Source organism: Petaurus breviceps, unplaced genomic scaffold, assembly GCF_028583685.1.
Source record: "Petaurus breviceps papuanus isolate PSGF00001 unplaced genomic scaffold, PetGlider_PUasm1.0 90537, whole genome shotgun sequence".
In the NCBI taxonomy this organism is placed as follows: Eukaryota; Metazoa; Chordata; class Mammalia; order Diprotodontia; family Petauridae; genus Petaurus; species Petaurus breviceps.
The window spans coordinates 1142213-1161052 of NW_027187271.1; the positions used below are offsets into that span (position 1 = coordinate 1142213).

Below are 18840 nucleotides of genomic sequence, written 5' to 3' on the forward strand. Positions count from 1 at the left end.
GGAATTATATGCTTAGTTCAACCTTTGCTTGGGCCAAAAATGGCATGGGCAGGGCCTGACTTGTTCTGAATATGGTGACTAAGTTCCTCCCTCAAGGGAGTATAGGGCTGCTTCTAAGTTGGGTTCTGCTTTGGACCTACCTGACTTAGGCTGTGCCTGGGGTTCTTCTCCCAGCTACTGGGCTCCTGCTAAGGGTTTCTGGTAGATGTCTCTGCTTAGTGCCTTTCTCTTAATCTGTTTGGCAATTAGCATCACACAAGACTAACCCAAAGCCTCAAATGTCTGGTCTATACTCAGCTTCCCACCTTTGCTAGTTTGTATATCTCAGGGTCTCCTCAGGAATTTATGCAGCCCAGGCCTGACTGGAGGAGTCTCCAGGCTTACCTACTTTCCAACCACCTTCTTCCCCATTTCCCCACTCTCTAACCCCAATTCTCAGACATCCACAGGTACTTATAAGTCAAAAGCCACCCTAAGAAAGAGGAATACCCTAACGTTCTTCCCATCTCCCACTTTCACCAGGCAACAGCCAGACAACACATAACATGTTGGTCTTTTATTCATGGCAAGCACAAAAATTTAAAATACAAAAAGCCTTGGGAGGCTAGTGAATGTCAGAAATAAGGGATCAGGGTGAGGTAGGCTAAAGGATAGAAGCCCAAGATGAGGAGAACCTGCCCCTCCTAACAAGGCACCAGTGAAGTGAAAGCAAAGTGGGTTTGAAGTGGGAAATCTGGGTCCCCTTCCACACACATTCATAATTTAAAGGGGCACAGCCACCCTCATCAATGCAGAAAGGCCCTTCCCACAATGGAGACAGAAGTTAAGCCCCTTAAAATGATCAATTTAATATCCTTTCTGGGATTTTGGCCCTAGGAGGCAAATCCAAATTAGCCTCCTCTTCAAATCTCAGAGAACACATGATTGATATGGGCAACTAGACCTAATCATTCCCCCCCCCTCAGTTCCTCCTAAAAAAGAGGAGCAAAATCAAATATCAGTGCAAGTGACCGGAGTGACCCCATGAATGAGCAGTGTTGGACCTAGGTCCTGACTCAGCATCTCCAACAGAGCTAAGTATCGGGTATAGCGGGCAGGGTCAGCAGGTGGCCGAGGCAAGTAGAGGAAGGTAAGGGCTGTAGTTGGCCCTTCCTTCCTATGATCCCCTTCAGGGCCCCCTGGACCCTCACCCCTACCATTGGCCTGCTGTGCCCGAACCAGGGCATTGGCACTGACAGCTAGTGCATCAGCCTCAGCATCTCCACGGCTCCCATTCACAAAGTTCCCCTCATCTTCTCCCTCATCTATTCTGCCTCCTTCACCCCAGACTACCTCCTGAACCTTTGCTCGGATACGAAGCTGACTCAACAACACCCGGAGCCTTGCCTCACCAGTCCCAGGGGCTTCCTGAGGTCCTAGACACAGAAAGATTCGAAGCCTGGCACTCTGCCAAGCAGGTACCATGCTCAGGATAGTCGCCATCTGCAAGAGGAAGAGGCCACAGACATCCACATAACCAGGGCTCCCTTTTGGCCGCAACAAGTTAAGGGGCCACACATCCACATGGTGAGACTGAGAGGAACCCCCAGAGCTCCGGGTTAGCCGTTCGGGTGGCAATGCCCAACACCCTCGAGCTAGCACGACATTTTTGTTCATCTTCAGGGCATCTACCACTGTGGCCACATAGTTGTGGGGAGTGAGGGCCCGAGGACTGCCAGGGGCTCGTGGTGGAGGGAACAAAGAGTCCAGGGCAGGACCTTCTCCCTCCACTGGCTCTGAGAAGGCTGGGTCTATTAGGAAGTGGTCTTGAGGTGATGCATCATCATAGAATCCTAGGACCAATGTGTTGGGCTTCATGCCACCTGGGGAGAAGGCAGAGCAGGAAACGGAAGAAAAAAAATGCATGAAAATAAGATAGACTCCTTCAAAGACTTTCAGCACTTCATTTCTTAGTTTGTACTTAGTGGGCACCTAAGTTAGCTTGCTTTGTGCCTTGTGGATCATTCAATATGCTCATACTCATGCCAACCTTGATACCTTTGAAAACCTACAAAGTGCTCTCAAATACATTATTTCATTTGACTATACCTAATAACTGAAATCCCACCATGGATGAGCCCTACTTCAATAAGTAAATATAATGTATGAAAGGAAGTGATTGCAAAATTAAAATGGTAATCTTGGGTTCTCAAAGGCTATGCCTGTGAACAAGTTCTGACAAGTTCTACTTAGTGGGAAAGTCTTTGAACATAGTCCTGGCAACAGACCACAGTTTAAAAGCAGAGTGTGCTAATACATATAATTTTTTGACCCCTTAGGTTCTCCTTAAGGAGGTAAATAAAAGACTTAAAGAGTTTAGCTTTATTACCCACCTAGAGACTATAATAAATATTATTTCATGGGACACTCTTTCAGGAGAGGAATTCTATCATCTTGGGTAGAGGACTGTCTTAGAATTAAGAAGACCTGAGGATTCAAGTCCTGCCTCTGACACTTAGCTGTGTGCCTGTGGGCAAAATGATTTTTTTGTTGACTACTGAACTAGAACTGAGAGACAGACAAAAGACTCCCAAGGGAACAATTTGTTCCCTCTTTCCTGCCTGGTTGATTCAAGTGAGGAAGTCATGCTGTAAGCCTCTGGGTGGGAGGAAAGGGAGAGAAGAAAAAGAAAAAGGGAAGGGGGGCACATGCTAATTTATACCTACATGTTTTATGACCAAAAGGAGCAAAACCAAGAAAATAAGATATCCTTCTCCTATGGAGGAAGCATGATTTAAAAAAAAAAAAACATCAATTTGATAGGGAAAACTGGGGGAGCTGTGACTTCTTAACTAAAAAGTGAGTCACTGAGAGTCATTTATGCCACTGTGGCAAGAGAATGAGGAACCTGAGAAGACACAGCAAAGGACCTGAAAAGCTGTTCTGTTGGAGGTGGGGCATTTAGAAGCAGTCATCAGAGAAGGCTTCAGTTCAGCTTAGAGATTTCTGACATCCCAGAAAGAAAATGACTTCATTGACCAAGAACTCCAGGGACAGCCATTGCTCTCTGGCGCCCCCTAAAGTTGGAGAAAGGTGAAGTTTTTCACAAGAGTTTGTTGCTCTTGCACCTCTGTACTAAGACAGAAAAGCAGAGGCTTTGCAACTTGCTTTGGCAGAATGGTGGGGCTACGATGTTGTGAGATCCCTTCTGGGGATTAGAGAGACATTCCCTCTGGTGCAAGTCTCCTGGCCCGGCCTCTCTTTCAAGCAGCAGGGGATCAAGTACATGCTATTCTATTGCTGTGTGCTGGTCTGCTAAGATGGCCTCTTCCTACTTGCCCACAGGGGACCATTCCTTCCTGTTCCCTCCAGCTATCTTCCGATCTGTCCTGCCTGCAGGGACAGGAGAGAAACACTATTCCATCAGTAATTCTCACCAGTCCCCTCACCTAAGCTGTCCAACACCCTAAGAAGACAACACTAGGGGCTGAACAGCTACTGATGTTAATAATTCTCCTGAACTCATTTGGCAATGATCAAACTCACCTGGTCATACCTTCTCCATTATAGTGATTCTGAACATACAGCTGTCATTACACAAATCCCATTCTCCATCCCTCACTATCCACTCCCCTATTCCTATCCCCCTCAACTCAGTCCCATCAATGCCTCACTCTAAAACTACCTGCCCACTGTGCTCTTTGGAATAAGGGCTCCACAGGTAATAAATTTACTTTCATCTTAATTTTTTTTCTTTTCCACTCTATTCGCCTTCTGGCTCTCATAAAAACCTGGCTTGCCCCTGATGACAATCTCCCTGGACTCCCTTTCCAGCACTGGTTGCACTTTCATTCATTCCCCTCAACTGACTGGTCAAGAACTCCTTGCTCCTCGCTACCATTCTCAAGCTCATTCAGTAACCTCACCTCCTCCAAGGTTCACTCAATCCCTATCTACCACCCAACTGAACTTCTAGTAGCCATTATCTACCGATTTCTAGGGCACTCTCCTGTTTCAAAGGCTTTCCTTCCCTCATAGTAAAGGACTTGAATGTTCACTATTGATATTCCTTCAAATGCTGTCATCTCCAGTGCCTACACTCGCTCATTTCTCATAACCCACTCCTCCCCACCACTGCAGCTATACATAGAAGTCAGTGTTGATCGTACGATCAGCCATAAATGTTCTACTTCCAGGTTTATGAACTCTGAATTTCCCTTATCTGATTAGTCTGCTAACATTTCACCTTTCTCTGCTTTGTGATAATGGCAATAACTACCAGAATGTCAACAAAATTTTAAAGGCATCAAGGTACAAATTTCCACAAAGTCATGGGGTGGCTAGGTGGTGAAGTGAATAGAGCACTGGCCCTGGAATCAGGAGGACCTGAGTTCAAATCCAGCCTCAGACACTTGACACACTTACTAGTGGTATGACTTTGGGCAACTCACTTAACCCCAACTGCCCTCCAAAAAGCAAAAAAAAAAAATGTCCACAAAGTCAAAGAGTTGAAGATAACAGAAAAAAAAAAAACCCACAGATGGTGTTATCACTACTAAAACACAACTAAGACATTAGCAACTACTACTACTAAACCCACTTATCTATTTTTTTGATTTAAAAACATCGTAATGAGATCCTTGATGAAAAAGTAAAAAGGAAATAGGCAAGCATTTACAAATGACTTTCCACAGAAATAGAAGATCACATCTTCACTGCATCACAACTGCTGGAAAGGTGCAGAAAATACAAGATCCCAATATATTTGTTTGTTTATTACCTCTCCCCCACCAAAAAAAGTCGGACTCCATAAAGGACATGTCAAAAATCACAAAATTTCAGAGGTGGAAAAGACCTAAGAAGCCTTAAAGTTTAACCATACTTGGATGAGAAATCTCTTCTACAATAGCCCCACCTTTCTCCAACTTCTCTCAGATCACTGCTTCTAAATGCCCCACCTCCAACAGAACAGCTTTTCAGGTCCTTTGCTATGTCTTCTCAGGTTCCTCATTCTCTTGCCACTGTCTGTTCAGTGGCATAAATGACTCTCAGTGACTCACCCTTTACTTAAGAGGTCACAGCTACCCCAGTTTTCCCTATCAATCCAACCTTTTCTTGAAGACTTTAGGGGCAGGAACCTACAACCTCCCCTCCCCCAAAAGCTCATTCCATTTTTGGGTAGCTCTGTTGAAAAGTTTCTTTGTACACTGAGATTAATTTTGCTTCTCCACAACTTCTGGCTTAATTAAAGGAACTGTGATTGTAAGGACAACAACAAATAACTCCTGTCTTTAAGGCACTTACATTCTACTAGTTGTCTTATGAGAGAAAGAACTAGTTATTCTTCCACATGAGAACCTCCCAAGTCTTCTTCATCAAGTCAAACATTCCCAGATCCTTCAAAGAGTCTCCCTGTGCTATAATCTTAAGGCTGTTCACCATCTTGGTAGCTCTTCTTAGGGGGCTCTCCAGGTTAAAGATTTTCTTCCCAAAATTTGCCTCCCAGAGTCAGTTTACCAAGATATACTCAAGACTTCTTGTTGTTCAGTTGTTTCAGTCATGCTCAATCCTTCATGATCCCAATTGGGTTGGTATTTTTGGTTTTGTTTTGGGTTGTTTTTTTTTGGCAAAGATACTGGAATTCTCTAGTGGATCCATTCTGTCATACAATCAGAGATTAAGTGATTTGCTCTGGGTCACACAGCCAGTAAGTATCTCAGGCTGGATTTGAAATCAGGTCTTCCTGATTCCAGTCTCAGTAACAAACCACTGAGCCATTGGCAGTTTCCATACTCAAGCCTTATGTAAATATAATTACAAATACTTTGAAATAATGACAAATATGACAAATTATGACAAATTAATTCATTGCTCATGGTTGGGTCACAACAATATAATACAAATTATACTGTCCAAAGTAATGTATAGATGTAGTCCTATGCCAAATTTCCAAGGGCTATTTTAAAAAGCTAAGTAAAGTAATAAAAGTCATTCTGAGGAATAAAAGGTCTAAAATTTCAAAGGAAATAATGGAGGGAAAAAGTAGGAAAAAAGAGTAAATAGCACTTCCTGAACAAAATTATATCATAAAATATTAATCATTAAAAATATTTGCTATTGGTTTTAAAAAACTAGAAAAGTAGACCAATAGAACAGTTTATATCATCACCCTAAAACATCCACACCTGTCACCTGTCTGGAATTCCCTAGGTTATACCTTCATCTGCTCAGCTTGTCTGCTAAGATGTAAATATGGCCTCTTTGGCCTTACATGGCTTAATGTTTACCTGCTATGAAGCTGGATCTCAAGAGAGGGCCTTGAATAGTTTAATCATCTGTTTCCCTCAATAGACTACTCTCCAACTTAAACTCATAGAGTAAGATATGCATACTCTCTCCACATCCCAGTGATATCTGAAACTCTGGCTGTCACTGTATAGAAGTCATTCTCAATCCCTATTATCCACTTTGTAAATCCCATGATCCTCAGCCCTACCCCTCAAAAGTCCAACTCCAAATCTACTTTTCAATTGTACTCTGTGAAATGACTGCTCCATAGTTAATAAACTTGATTTCATTTTAAACTTTTTCCTATCCCACTCCATCTTCTGGCTCTGACTGAGATCCAGGCATACCTGGGCACCCTTTCCATTACTGGCTGTACTTTCATTGGTTGTGGTGTTAGATTCAGTATACACCTTGCTCCCTATTCCTACTTCTAGGCCCTCCTTTTACCACCATTACTCAGTAACCTCTCCTCCTATATTTATCACTCAATCAAGATTCTGGTAGCTGTCATCTAGCTGATATCTACCTCAAGGACACTTTTCTTCCTTCCTCAATGAGTTTGTATGGTTTACAGTCTTTCTTTCCTCTTGAATTCTTGCCTTCATACCATGGGACTTCATACCGTAACAACCTAGTTTTTCAACTTATCCATTTCCCATTACCAATTACTGTTCTACTCATACCTCAGTTACACAGGCAACGGTCATACCCCTTAACCTTGTCATAAGACACAAGTATTCCACTTTTATGCTCATAAAATCTGCAATTCCTTTATCTGATCATAATCTTTGGCCATCCCATCTTTCCTTCTATCTTATGACTCCTAACCCTGTTCTTCAACCTCACTCTGAATTCCAATCCCTCCACCTCCACCTCCCTCCCAGGATAATAACCCTGCACTGGCTGCAGCATTTTTCTTCCTTCAACATCTTGACTCCCAGGTGAACCAGTTCAATTCTACACTATCCTCTTCTTTTGAGTTTCTTACCCCTTTATCCTATTGCCAATCTTGCCTTGCCAAGCCCCAGCATCAGCTCATTGCCACCATCTTTCATTCTTATTTATGTGCTCTTGAATAGAGATCGAGAAAATCATGAAACCATGATGACTGGGTCTAATATAAATTTATGTTACATAATACCAACTGGATTCTCAGCACTGCAAGGCAGTCTTTTTCTGCTTCCTGGATCAATTAATATCTCACTCACCACAGTGGCTTTTCTAAGCCTTTTCATCTTTCCTCAAACTTCCCAAGGCTCCCCCTATACTTTCAAATGAGAATCTTGTCTCATATTTCACTGAAGAAAAAAAAAACCTGAGGACATTCACTGAGAGTTTCTTTTCCTCTCTTCTTCATCTCACATCACTCAGATGCATTCTGCTATATTATCTTCTTCACTTCTGTCTCTATCATGAAGAGGTGACCCTTCCCTTCACCCAGGCCAGTCCCTTTATATGAGCAAGTTATCCCATCCCATCTTCTTCAGCAGATTACCCCCTCTACCACCTTAATTTTCTTATTATTCTTTAATCTCTCCCTACCGTTTGCTTTCCTGCTGACTACAACATGCCCAGATCTTCCCTATCCTCAAAAAACTCACTTGATCCATCCCCACTATCATCCCATTTTGCTCCCCCCTTTTGTGGCTAAACACCTTGAGAAGACCATTCACAAGTGATGCCTTCACCACCTCTTGTCTCAATTATCTTTCTGCAGTCTGGATTCTGATCTTACCATTCCACCAATACGGGTCTTTCCAAAGTTACCAATGATATCTTAATTGCCAAATTTAATAACAGCCTTTTCTCAGTCCTCATCTTTCTTGATTTCTCTTCAGCCTTTGACAAAAGAAGCAGTTAATCAGTTTCCTTTCCTCTATTCTCTTTTTCTTCTTTCACATCTCTTTATTTTCTTTCCAACTAGCTTTCTCTCTTTTCTTCCCTAGGACACAACTTGCTACTGGTTCTCCTCCTACCCATCTGACTGTTCTGTCTCAGTCTCCTTTCCTGGATTTTAATTCAGGTCAGGCCCACTAACTGTGAGTGTACCACAGAGCTCAGTCCTGAGTCTTCTTCTGTTCTCTCCCTATACTATTTCACTTAGTAATCTCATCAGCTCCCAGAGATTAAATTATCTCTCATGATTCTCAAATCTACTTATCAGGCCCTAATCTTCTTGTTCACCTCTAGTCTCACATCTCTAGCTGCCTACCAGACATCTCTAACTGGATATCCTGTAGACAGCTTAAACACATGTTCAAAACTGAATTCATTATCTTTTCCCAAAAACCCTTCCCTCTTCCCAACTTCCTCCTAGTCACCTAGGCTAGCAACCTAAGCATCATCTTCCCTATCTCTTTACTATCTGCTGTTGCTGGCTTTCTTTACTAATTCTCATGAAATCTGTTCATTTTGCCTTCATAATGTCTCTCGTATACTTCTACTTTTCTCTACCCCCATGTAGCCCTCCTTCCTAGACTAGTGAAATAGCCTGTTCGTTGCTCTCCAGTCCATTATACACTCAGATGCTAAAGGGATATTCCTAAAGGCCAGGTCTAAATTCCCTCCCACCCACTCCACTCCCATTTAATAAACTCCTTGGCTCCCAAATATCTCCAGAATTAAATATAAAATCTTCTCTGTTTTGTTTTTAAAGACCTTCATAATTGGGCCCCATCCTATCTTTCCAGTCTGATTATGCTTTGTACCTCCTTCCTACTCTACAATGTGGGGATGCTGGCCTTCTTGTTAGTCTTTACATAAGGTTCTCTATCTCTATTACTCAGTATTTTTTCACTGGTTATCTCCCATGCTTTTCTCACCTCTGACTCCTGACTTCCTGTAGCTTTAGCTAAAATCTTACCTTCCACTAATCCCCCTTAATACTACAGCCTTCTCTCTGAGACTGTTCCAGTTTACTCTACGTATATCTTGTTTATACATAGCTATTTGCCTATAGTCTCTCCTCCATTAGTCTGGAAGCTTCTTGAGAGCAAAGACTATTTTTGCCTTACTTAGCTCAGTGCTTGGCACATTACTTTGCGCCTTAATAAGTATTTGTTGACTGACTCCGTTCTCTATATTCTTAGAGCAATTATTATCTGCACCATTCATCTGAAGCTTATCACATATTGCCCTGTATTATTAATTATCTGCATCTGTGTATGTGCATATTTTACTTCCCCAAATAGATTGCAATCTCTACAACTGTAGGGACTATTCTTCCCACAATGCCTAGTCTAGTCCTTTACCCAAACTGGTGTATTTATAAACATTTTCTAACTGACACAAATGGAAACAGAAACTAGTAGTAGGCATCAGGAGGGGAAGGTGGGGAGTGAACAAGGATGGGACTGAGAGGATGTGTGGAAGAAAGTCTCACCAAGACCAGAAATACGCAGCAGATGCTGGGCCCCCTGACGCACAGAAGGTGAAAGAGTAAGGTCCACGAAAGCCTTCACTTGAGCACGATCTATGAGACTCAGCCATGCCCCATACTGGGGCTGCACAGGGTCCAAAGGTAGAGAATCTGAGTGGGAAGTTTGAGAATTGGGAAACATTAGAAAATCTTCATCCCCTTCCTTAAAGTCTTATACAGAAACTTCCATTCCCCCTAGAGGCCCAGAGGAAGGGGTGGCTAGAGAACATGAATGATGTTTAAAATGAACTAGGGAACCAAGGGATTTATGAATGGGGGCTATCGAGAGTACATTTTGGGGGCTGGGGAGGTCCTCACCAAGGTCTCCCAAGATGACATGGCCCAGCACATAGAGGCCACCCTTTTTAAGCTGATTGGCCAGTCGTAGCAGGGGTAGTGCCCCTCTTGGGTTTCCCACTAACAGCAGTAACTGTGGTCTCCAGAACTTTACATGGTCCTTCCGCACATCCAGCCGCAATAGGTACTTTCGGACCTGAGTAGATAAGATTATACAGCATTATACAGCTTTTCTCATCCCACTATTCCCCAAATCCACCTCTCTTCTCACATTAGGTAACAGTTCGAGTCTCTCTCAGGAAAGGGGTGCCTTGAAACCCCCTCACAAACTCCCTCCCAGGGTTAAGGACAAGGATAAGGAAGAGCCATACAACCTCTATCAGCAATTCCCTGAATCCCTCCCCCTGTTAACCTGGTGGAACAGCAGGGCTTGACTGACATAGCCCCAGCTGCTAGGTCCTCCTCGGGCAGTGAGCAGTGCAGAAAGCAGTCCCATGAGCAGCAGAGATCCACCTGCAGCTCCTGGGCTTATGAGGAACATCATGAGTAGACAGGAGGCCATGCCCAACAAGCAGGTGTGCCAGGAGAACAGGCTGAAAGTGGGGCTAATGGAAGAAAGACAGGCCACTTAAGACAAGGATAAATGAACATGGGACCCCCAGCTCTATACCCTTGGGGTTAATTCATTCCAGGCTCTAGGGACCCAAATCCAACTTTTTTCTCTAACTCATCCCCACCCCCAGGCATGACATAGTAGAAATAACACTGAGTGGGGCATCAAAAGACTTGAGTTCTAGTTCCAGTCCTGCCATTTACTAGACATGTCATTTGATTTCTCTAGGCCTATGTGGGACAGTGGTATTTGAAGTCAAAGGCCCTGAATTCAAATCTCAACTGTGCTAATTACTACCTTGGGCAAATAATATAACTTCCTTGGGTCTAAATTTCCATAACTATAAAATGAGGGGCTGGATTAAATAACCCCTAAGGTCCCTTCCATCTCTAACTCTCCAATCCTTCCAACCCAGAATCCCAGACTTCTAAAATATCAATGTTCTCTCCAGAGCTTAAGGTTATATGCCCCTCACCGGAAGTTGGGGGCCGAAGCCCACTCAAGGCTCAGGCATGAAAGATCTACTGCAGCATAGGCTACCAGGTAGAACACTGTGACCACAGCTGCCAGGGTGTTGAGCTTCCCAACCAGAAGCATTACCTAGAAGGAAAAGGTGCTTAGGTCCCCTCACCAAACCCTGCCCTTGGCCAAAATCCACAAGGTCCACATTTCCCTCAATGCTGACTTCCCACCCTGCTTCCTGTCCATTTAGGGGAAGGAAGAGAGATAGACTATGAGAGTCCCCCCAATTCACCTGCACTAGACACCAGGAGTACAACACGGCTCCCCAGGGGTTCCCTCCCTGGGATACAACTTTTGCTGGAGCCAGAATTATCCCTGCAGGGGAAAGAGATGGGACAGGCAGAGGTTAAACAAGAAAACTTCAAAAGATAACAAGGCGGGAGCAACCCAACAAATGGTAAAGGGAGAATTTAAGAAAACCCAGAGAATTCAAGAAGGCCATATAACTAGGGGGAGGAATGAATATAGAAATATATACTCATTAAAACTGAGGATAATTAAGAGAGCATAGAATAGTTTATCTTTCAGATTTATGGATAAGGGAAAAATTTAAAACCAAAGAAGGCATAGAGGACATTATAAAATGTAAAATAAATCATTTCCATTATATAAAATTTAAAAAGTTTTGCACAAACAAAAGCAATGCAAAACCAACTACAAGGAAAGCAAAAAAATGGGGCAAAATTTCTGCATGTATTTCTGATAAAGGCCTCATTTCTCAAATATATAGAGAACCGAGTCAAGTTTATAAAATACAAGTCATTCCCCAACTGATAAATGGCCAAAGGATACAAACAAGCAGTTTTCAGACAAAGAAATCAAAGCTATTTATAGTCATATGAAAAAATGCTCTAAATCACTATTACTCAGAGAAATGCAAATTAAAACAACTCTGAGGTAACACCTCACATCTATCACTAGCCAATATAACGAAAAAAGGAAATGCTGGATATTGGAGGGGATGTGGGAAAACCACTAATGGTTGGTGGAGATGTGAAGTGATCCAACCATTCTTTTTTTGGGGGGAGGGCAATTGGGGTTAAGTGACTTGCCCAAGGTCACACAGCTAGTTTTTGGGTTAAGCGTCTGAGGCCGAATCTGAACCCAGATCTTCCTGACTCCAGGGCAGGTGCTCTATTCACTGCGCCACCTAGCTGCCCCTGATCCAATCATTCTTGAGAGAAATTTAGAACTATGCCCAAAGGGCTATAAAACTGTGCATACACTTTGATCCATCAATACCACTGCTAAGTTTATATCCCAAAGATATCCAAAAAAAGGGAAAAGGAACTATTTGTACAAAAATATTTATAACTGTTCTTTTTGTGGTGGCTAAGAATTGGAAATCAGGGGTGGCTAGGTGGCACAGTGAGTAAAACACTGGCCCTGGAGTCAGGAGGACCTGAGTTCAAATCCGGCCTCAGACACTTAACACTTACTAGCCAAGTGACCTTGAGCAAGTCACTTAACCCAAATTGCCCTGCCTTTCCCCCTCCAAAAAAAAATAAAAGAATTGGAAATCAAAGGGATGCCCATCAATTGGAGAATAGCTAAACAAGCTCTGGTATATGATTGTAATGGAATACTACTATATTCTATATATAATTCTATATTTTTATATATATAAATATGTAATTATAAATATATATTCTATATATAAATACTACTATATATACTATAAGAAATGACAAGCACAATGATTTCAGAAAAAATGGAGAGACTTAAATGAACTGATACATAGTGAAGTGAACAGAACCAGGAGAATGTTGTGCACAGTAACAGCAATATTGTTCAATGAAGAACTGTGAATGACTTAGCTATTCTCAGCAATGCAATGATCCAAGACAATCCCAAAGGACTAATTGAAGCATACTATCTGCCTCCTGGGAAAGAACAGTTTTTCACTTTCTTTCTTTGATTTTTTTTAAGTCTTCTTGTACAAAATGAATAATAGGAAAATGTTTTATATAATTGCACATGTATAACCTATATCTGACTACTTACCATCCTAGGGAAGGGAAAGGGGAGGGAAGGTAGAAGGGAGGGGTAAAATTTGGAACTCAAAACTTTAAATAAAAATCATTAAAAATTGGGGGCGGGGGAAACTGAGGACAAGGAATAAAAAAGAAAACCCACCAAAAAGGTCATCCTGTGCCAGGGCATGGAGAATTCGTGAGGCACCAATGAGTGAGCTCATGGAGGCTGAGAGTGATGCAGCATACACGCCAATTAGCACCATTGGAGGCCACAGGCTGATGCCTCGAAAGAAGCTATAGTCTTCCTGTAGCAATGTCCTTGAGGGAGAGAAGCAAAGATAACACTTGCTATCTAATTACTATCATGGTTAGCCCTCCTTTTCAGTGACCTAGACAGCCTATTCTCTTGCCCATAATTCTCCTTGGAACTTTGCTTCCCTTAGTGACCCAGATACCTTTCCCCAAGCCCCAGCCTATACTTCCCACAGAGATCTAGGTATCTAGTTCCTCTCCAAATATTTTTTGTTCACCTCCACCCCCAAAACCTGGGTCCCAATTCCACCTCCCCACCCCTACCTGTCACAGGTAAAGCTGGAGAAGAAGAACAGCAGGGCATAGATGAAGAACGTATACACCACAGCAATAATAGTACCCAGAGGGATAGCTCGACTTGGGTCCTTCAGCTCCCCTGGGGAAAAGAGGGGTTGGGAAGCAAGAAAAGACATGTTAGATGACAGAGTGTGGGAAGTGTCAATCCTCAGGGTCCTCTGACTCCATCAAACCTCAAAGGTTTTCCTTTCCAAGAGTGAAGTCTGGCCATACAAAGAAATCAGGATAATATGCAGGTAAGAACATAGTTAGGGCTAAAGAACAATTACCATTTTTACAGAGTGCTAATTTATAAAGTACTTTCTTCAACAATCCTGCATGGAATATAGGCCAAGTATCATTATGCCCATTTGAAAAATTATGTAGGGGGGCAGCTAGGTGGTGCAGTGAATACAGCACGGGCCCTGGAGTCAGGAGGACCTGGGTTCAGATCTGGCCTCAGACACTTAACACAAAAACTAGCCGTGTGACCTTGGGCAAGTCACTTAACCCCAATTGCCCTGCCTCCCCCCTCCAAAAAAAAGAAAAAGAAAAATGATGCAGAGAAGTGGAGAGAAGTTAAGAATTGCCAGAGCTGAGGCACCAATCCAGGCTTCCTTAACTCAAGCAGTATCTCCTAGAAATGAAGTCAATTTCTTATCACTGCTTGACCCTTTGCCATCTGCTCAGGTCTTGCTCTTTGTTGAAGAAGATCAAAGACAACAGTGACTCACCTGACATGTTGGCCCCAGCCATGATGCCTGTGCAGCCATTGAAGAGGACAGCAAACACACTTGCAAAGGTCATGGTGGCCCCAGTGGTGTAGTCCTGGGCATAGCCCGCTGAGAAAGGAACACACAGATGAGGAAGGGGTTATGGACAGTTCTCCTGGGAACCTTGCCGCCCTCTTCGCTTCTTCCACACCCCCTGCCCTTGAGGCTAGGATGCTGGTCTTTCCCTTCCAATATTCCAGCTCTCATTTTCCCTCTTCCCCAACCAACCTCTCCCTCTGCTCTGGCCAGGTTAATTTTTTCCACTCACATATAAGTTTACTATGCCTTTTTGTTCTTTCATTCCTGCCTTGGCATGTGTTCCCTTCCCTTCTGAGCTGACCTAAAGTCTTCTCTCCAGTCTTCAAGACTAGGCTCAAGTCTCACTTTCTCTTGCCATTCCAGCCTATGGTGGCAGACTTTATTTAAACCTGTACTGTCTGTCATTATTTAATTATTCCTTGAATGAATCTTATCTCTACATCTCCTTGAGAGCAGAAAGACTCTCTAACGCTTTTCTTGTATCCCCCCATAGTGCTGGCTGCAGAGTGGGAGGGTAAGACACATTTGCTGATTTACTGAATTAAACTGAACTGTGCTAGGACTGGTGCTTTCTACTTTCTCAGTATCCCATACCCAAATGCTCTCTCCCTCAGTTCTCACCCTCATCTTAGGATTTTGATTGTCCAGGACCTTGATAGCCCTTCCCTTCTCCCCTTTTGCAGAGCCCCAAGTTACAGCTTCTACTCACCACCCAAGTTGGCCTTCAGGGTGCTACTGTTGAAGCCAGTGAAATGGCCCAGCTGGGGGACTGTCGAGGAACCATTGGTGCTGGGCCTAAGAGGGAGGGTAACATCTCGGGGCCCCACAGCCATAAAGCTGATCAGAACCAAGGCCAAGGAGGCAGAGACCAGCAGGAATGTAAGCAAGGAGGCCTGTGCATAGAGTCCAGCTCCCAAGGTACAGACCCCACCCACCAGGCCCAATAACATTGTTCCATATAGCAGATTCCAGCCATAGCCTTGGGGAAGCACTCGTATCCCTGCTGGCCCTGATGTATCTGGGGAAGAAATAGGGATGGGATCATTTGGGGGAGGAAGTAACACTCAAAAACTATCCAAATCTGAGGTTCACCTAAATTGAAGTATAGGATCCTATGAAATCTGGTACTCCCCAAATCAGAACAGATCCTTTTAAACAGATCCTTTAAATATTCCAGTTACTCTCATGAATGTCATCAGACACTGTGAATTCCACGGCAAGGATCACGTCTCTGAATTTCACGAATAATAAATGTTTCAAAATATAATAAAATGCTAAAGAGCATCTAGACCAAGTGTTCTTAACATTTTTTTTGTATCATGGACCCCTCTGGCAGTCTTGTGAAACCTATGAAATCCTTCTTAGAATAATGTTTTTAAATGCACAGAAGAAAATATGTAGGATTACAAAAGGAAATCAATATAATAAAAGCAAGTCATGGACTCTATGTTAAGAATGTGTTAAATTCAAAGTTGACTTAAACCCACTACCTTCAAGTAACAGTAGTTTACCAGAGATTTGTCAAATTAGAGTTAAACTGAATTCTGGACAAACCCTTGGATAGGCAGCATGGCCCTGGGAAAAGAACTCTGGATTTGGATTCAGAGAACCTAGATCCAACTCTTGGCTCTGCTATCATGACCTCTGACTCCACCATTCTAGGCCTCATTTTCTTCTGTGAGATGAGGGGGTGGAACTAAACAACTCTTAGGCCTCTTCCAGTTTTTAATTCTTTCCTAAACATGCCAACCCTGGCTGATCGATCTCTCTTCCTCCCTCAATTTTCTAGCAGGAATATAGTTAGGATTAAGAGCCAAGAGGGACTATCTGCTCCAATTACTGCATGACACAGAGGAAGAAACTGAATCTTTCAGAGGGGAAGTGATTTGCTTAAGGTCACACTGGGAAGTAAGTGGCAGAGTATGGATTAAAATATAGGTACTCTCATTCCAGATCCAATGCTCCTTTTGTGGGACCATACTGAGCACCTCACAACTCAGAATTTTTTTTCTATGACTGCAGTAGGGTCCAGTTGGGCCCAGTCCTGTGAACATACAGGTGTTTGGTGAGTTTGCTTTAAGACATGAGTGGTAGGGGCTCCTGCTCTCCACTTTAGAGCATACCCAGAAAAACGGACTCACCACACACTTTCTTGCTCCAGAAACAGGCCTTCAATGGCCAATCCCCCATTATGTGTTTATTTCATCTGCCCCTTCTCCACTAGTATAACATAAACTCATTGAGGGCAGGCATCATGTCTCAAACCCTTCATCATCTGATACTACTACATAGGGTTGAGCACATAGGAGATACTAAAAAAATACTCACTAATTAACTGGCTGCTATCATCCCTTCCCCAGGGCATTCCTCTACCAAAAATAATCCCAACACCTCAGATTCCCCAAGATCTTGGAGTTTCCTGGCTCCTCCCCCACTCTGGAGACCCAGGGTTGGTAGAACGAACCAGCCCCAAAGACATCCAGTATGGCTTCCACCAGCCCCAGCATAGAGACAGCACAGCCACAGACGTTGGCCAAGAAGAACATAAGCCCAATACTTCCTCCAAACTCAGGACCCAATGTCCTGCTGATCATGACTGAAAGGGGGAAGCACAAGAGAAGGGAAAGTTAAAGAAAAATAAAGACTTGAAACCTAGGTGGGCCACTCATTGCAAAGAGTGCTAGTTCTAACACAGTGGCCAGTACCCTTCCACCAAACTACAAGTAGATATTCCACAGTCCATGCAGGTTTTCTCTTCAAGCAGATAACCACTCCTTGAACAGACATCAGAATGAAGCCCCAAACTCAGCCTCCCCACTACTCTATCTTATCTGTACTGGAGAATACAAGTGCCCACCCCTTGTTCAGCCCTCATAGGAGGATACAGTAGGCTCCACCCCCACGAACAGCTCCATTTGTGGCAATGGCACAAACAGAGAGGACAGTCAACACCAGGATGAAGTAGGCAATCAGCAACATGGCCAACGCTTGGATGAGCCCAGCATGGCCCACTACAAATCCTGTAAGAAAGGGAGGAAAGTAAGATTATAGGGAAGCAAGATTAAAGGGCTGTACATGCTCCCACCCTACTAAGTGATTATGATTCACAAGGGAAGAGAATCCTTTCCACCAATCTCTCTCAATGCAATGTGTGTCCTCCAAGTGAGTAGAGAATGGAGGAGTGGATAGAGACCACAGGGACAACACACTGATCCTGCCCTATGTAAAAGGGCAAAGGATAGAATGAGACTATGTAGAATTGAGATTGGAAAGGCCCTTAAACAGACCATCTAGTCCATAACCAAGATAGTCCATAAACCTTCTAATTATTTTGTAGAGGAGGAAATTTAGGCCCAGAAGGGCTATGTATTTTGTACAAGGTCACCCAGCTAATAAGTAACAAAACTTATTTTTAGGCCTTCTGACCCCAAATCCAGTTTCTCTTTCCATTTCAGCAAGAGACTTCCTAATACTCAAAGTCTCCCCACACATCTCACAACTACCCTCCTCTTCCTTCTTGGGGGTCCCTTCTAAACACTGAATCTCAGATACCTAGCTGTTTCCCCAGCTCCTCACCTATCCTCATGAAGACCACAATGCTGAACATGGAGAGGACAGTGGGCACTACAACACCGAGGAAGGTGGAGAGTTTCCGGAGGGCTACACCTCCTGGACCCCCCATCCCATACGGCAGAAATGTAGTTCCATCTTCCCCAAGGAGCCGGTAAGCTAGCAGTGGTGAACTCTCACTTGCCATGGCTGGGGAGTAGACAGATACCTGAACGGGAACAGGGCCTGTGGGAGAGACAGAAGCTGAGTTGAAGACAGGGGCAGGGACCGTAACCTACCAAAGCACAGAATTCGGCAAAATTTGCCACTGACTCCCTATAATTTCATGTAATCCCAGAGAGAATTCTCTTTCTATAAATAACCCACAACCCATCAAAAGTCCTCTCAAAAATCTGTTGTTCAAGGAATTATAACACTATAAGCACATTAGCAAGAAAGGCTGAGTCCAGGGCAAAGTATACCTCTAAAACTAATTTTAACAACTATCACTTAAAAAAAAAAAAAAAACTTCGGCCACAAACACCCTAGGTATCTCAGGAAAGGTCCTCACAAAAGCCAGTCAAAAACCCTGATGACTAATCCTCTTACAATTGCCCCCATTCCCAAATCCTATGCTCGATGTTTAGGGAAGGCATATCTGGGCTGCAAGGAGAACAAGGGTGTTAGCATCAGGTCACAGATTTTCCTCCCCACTCACCCCCTTTCTGAAAAGGAAACTGACCTTGGGTTCTGCTGCCCAAAAGAGGAAGTAAGATGACGTGGGAGAGGGTGGAGATA

The 18840-nt window shown here is 43.4% G+C and overlaps 1 protein-coding gene across 2 annotated transcripts in view; it reads right to left on the reverse strand.

Moving 5' to 3' along the window:
- Positions 1-541: 541 nt before the first annotated feature.
- The window catches only part of SLC12A9 (solute carrier family 12 member 9), a 19800-nt gene continuing 1501 nt past the window's right edge, over positions 542-18840 (reverse strand). Inside the window, exons 3-15 of one of the 2 annotated variants that reach the window (XM_069063250.1) lie at positions 18070-18288; positions 17379-17513; positions 16958-17089; positions 15203-15511; positions 14416-14523; positions 13670-13781; positions 13254-13411; positions 11350-11432; positions 11071-11195; positions 10395-10587; positions 10004-10178; positions 9650-9796; positions 542-1862 (exon numbers count right to left, since the gene is read on the reverse strand). In XM_069063250.1, the coding sequence (XP_068919351.1) occupies positions 991-1862; positions 9650-9796; positions 10004-10178; positions 10395-10587; positions 11071-11195; positions 11350-11432; positions 13254-13411; positions 13670-13781; positions 14416-14523; positions 15203-15511; positions 16958-17089; positions 17379-17513; positions 18070-18250 (2730 nt within the window). In that variant the 5' untranslated portion in view covers positions 18251-18288 and the 3' untranslated portion in view covers positions 542-990. Of the gene's footprint in view, positions 1863-9649; positions 9797-10003; positions 10179-10394; positions 10588-11070; positions 11196-11349; positions 11433-13253; positions 13412-13669; positions 13782-14415; positions 14524-15202; positions 15512-16957; positions 17090-17350; positions 17514-18069; positions 18289-18840 lie in introns of those variants that run through there. The other variant, XM_069063251.1, reaches the window with a different exon arrangement.